The following is a 1,201-nucleotide window of genomic DNA, read 5'->3' as shown; positions in this document are numbered from 1 at the left end:
AGTCAGTATTGCTAGGATCCTCGGACTTCAATAGGACACTTGTGCAGGGAAGACCACGAAAGTGACACCCATGGTACCCCATGCACATAATGCCATAGGCAAGATATCCTTGACGATGTAAACAACCGGACGTCTAGTCTGACGGGTTTTCAAACTGGCCGTCTTACGCTTCTCCTCGATCTTCAACACCTCTCTCATATAAGGGTGCTTGGAGGTGATGCATCGATACATAGGTATAACAAAAACAGTAATGACAGAAGTAACGCAGAAAAAGACCAGGCACTGCCACTCTGGCTGACGACGTACATTACCAGCATCAAAAATGACTTGTAGCAACATATTGATAGGCCAACCAACCAAACCGGCCACACCTTCACCAGTCATATCCGCGATCATGCACGATTGTGGACAAAGAGCTGCCAGACCGAAGGAAGAAGACTCCATCAACGCATGGCCAAAACCGAGCAAGAAGACACAGACTAGAGCAAGGCCGAAACCTAAACCTTCATCGGGACACGGATTCCCATCACCAATAGTCATAGCAACAACAGCAAGAAGGATGTTGAAGATAGCCAGAATCGCACAACCCCAATCAAAACGGGGTGCAAAGCTGAACTTGTTACCTACCCAAATTAGTAGAAGCTGAGCCACGTTGACAGCAATAGAGTATATAATAGGGACAGTTGAACTGAAGTGATTATGAAACTTGGAGTCCAGATAAGGCAGATCAGCCAGAACGAAGTTCCAAGGGGCCAATGCCACAAATCCAAGAATAAGGAACTGCGCCAACAGCGACCAGTCGACCTTGGGCTCTGACTTCTTTTCCTCTTCGGTCTTGAAAGACCTAGCTTCTTCCATATCAACTAGACTGTCGTCTTTGCTTGCAGGAGAACGCGAGCTTTCAGTCGAAGACATTGAATTGAGTTATATAAACTGAAAGAAATACCTGTCGGAAGTCTCATAACAAATGTAATGTCCGACCATAAGGCAGAACTATCCGATTCAATAGTCTCTGGAACCGAATTGGTGAACGCCATGACAGACGATCACCTCCCCAAACGCAAATGTATCACCGACAGTAACATAGCACATTTCATAGTGTGGTGGGATCAAGAGAGACACGACTGGGAAGTCATAGACTATTCTGGTCTGAAAGAGAGAGATCTCACCGTGTTCGTCGATAGCAAACTCGTACATATAT

At 46.0% G+C, this 1,201-nt stretch overlaps 1 protein-coding gene across 1 annotated transcript; it reads right to left on the bottom strand.

Annotated features, from left to right (window-relative positions):
* Positions 1-27: 27 nt before the first annotated feature.
* Positions 28-858, bottom strand: Pmar_PMAR025709 (equilibrative nucleoside transporter, putative; the record flags this gene model as incomplete). The annotated part of the gene is made up of 1 exon (XM_002774246.1): positions 28-858. The coding sequence occupies one exon, from the start codon at positions 856-858 to the stop codon at positions 28-30; it is 831 nt and encodes a 276-aa protein (XP_002774292.1).
* Positions 859-1,201: the final 343 nt, after the last annotated feature.

Source organism: Perkinsus marinus (genome assembly GCF_000006405.1).
Source record: "Perkinsus marinus ATCC 50983 genomic scaffold scf_1104296958628, whole genome shotgun sequence".
In the NCBI taxonomy this organism is placed as follows: domain Eukaryota; phylum Perkinsozoa; order Perkinsida; family Perkinsidae; genus Perkinsus; species Perkinsus marinus.
This window is presented reverse-complemented; position numbering and strand designations above follow the sequence as displayed.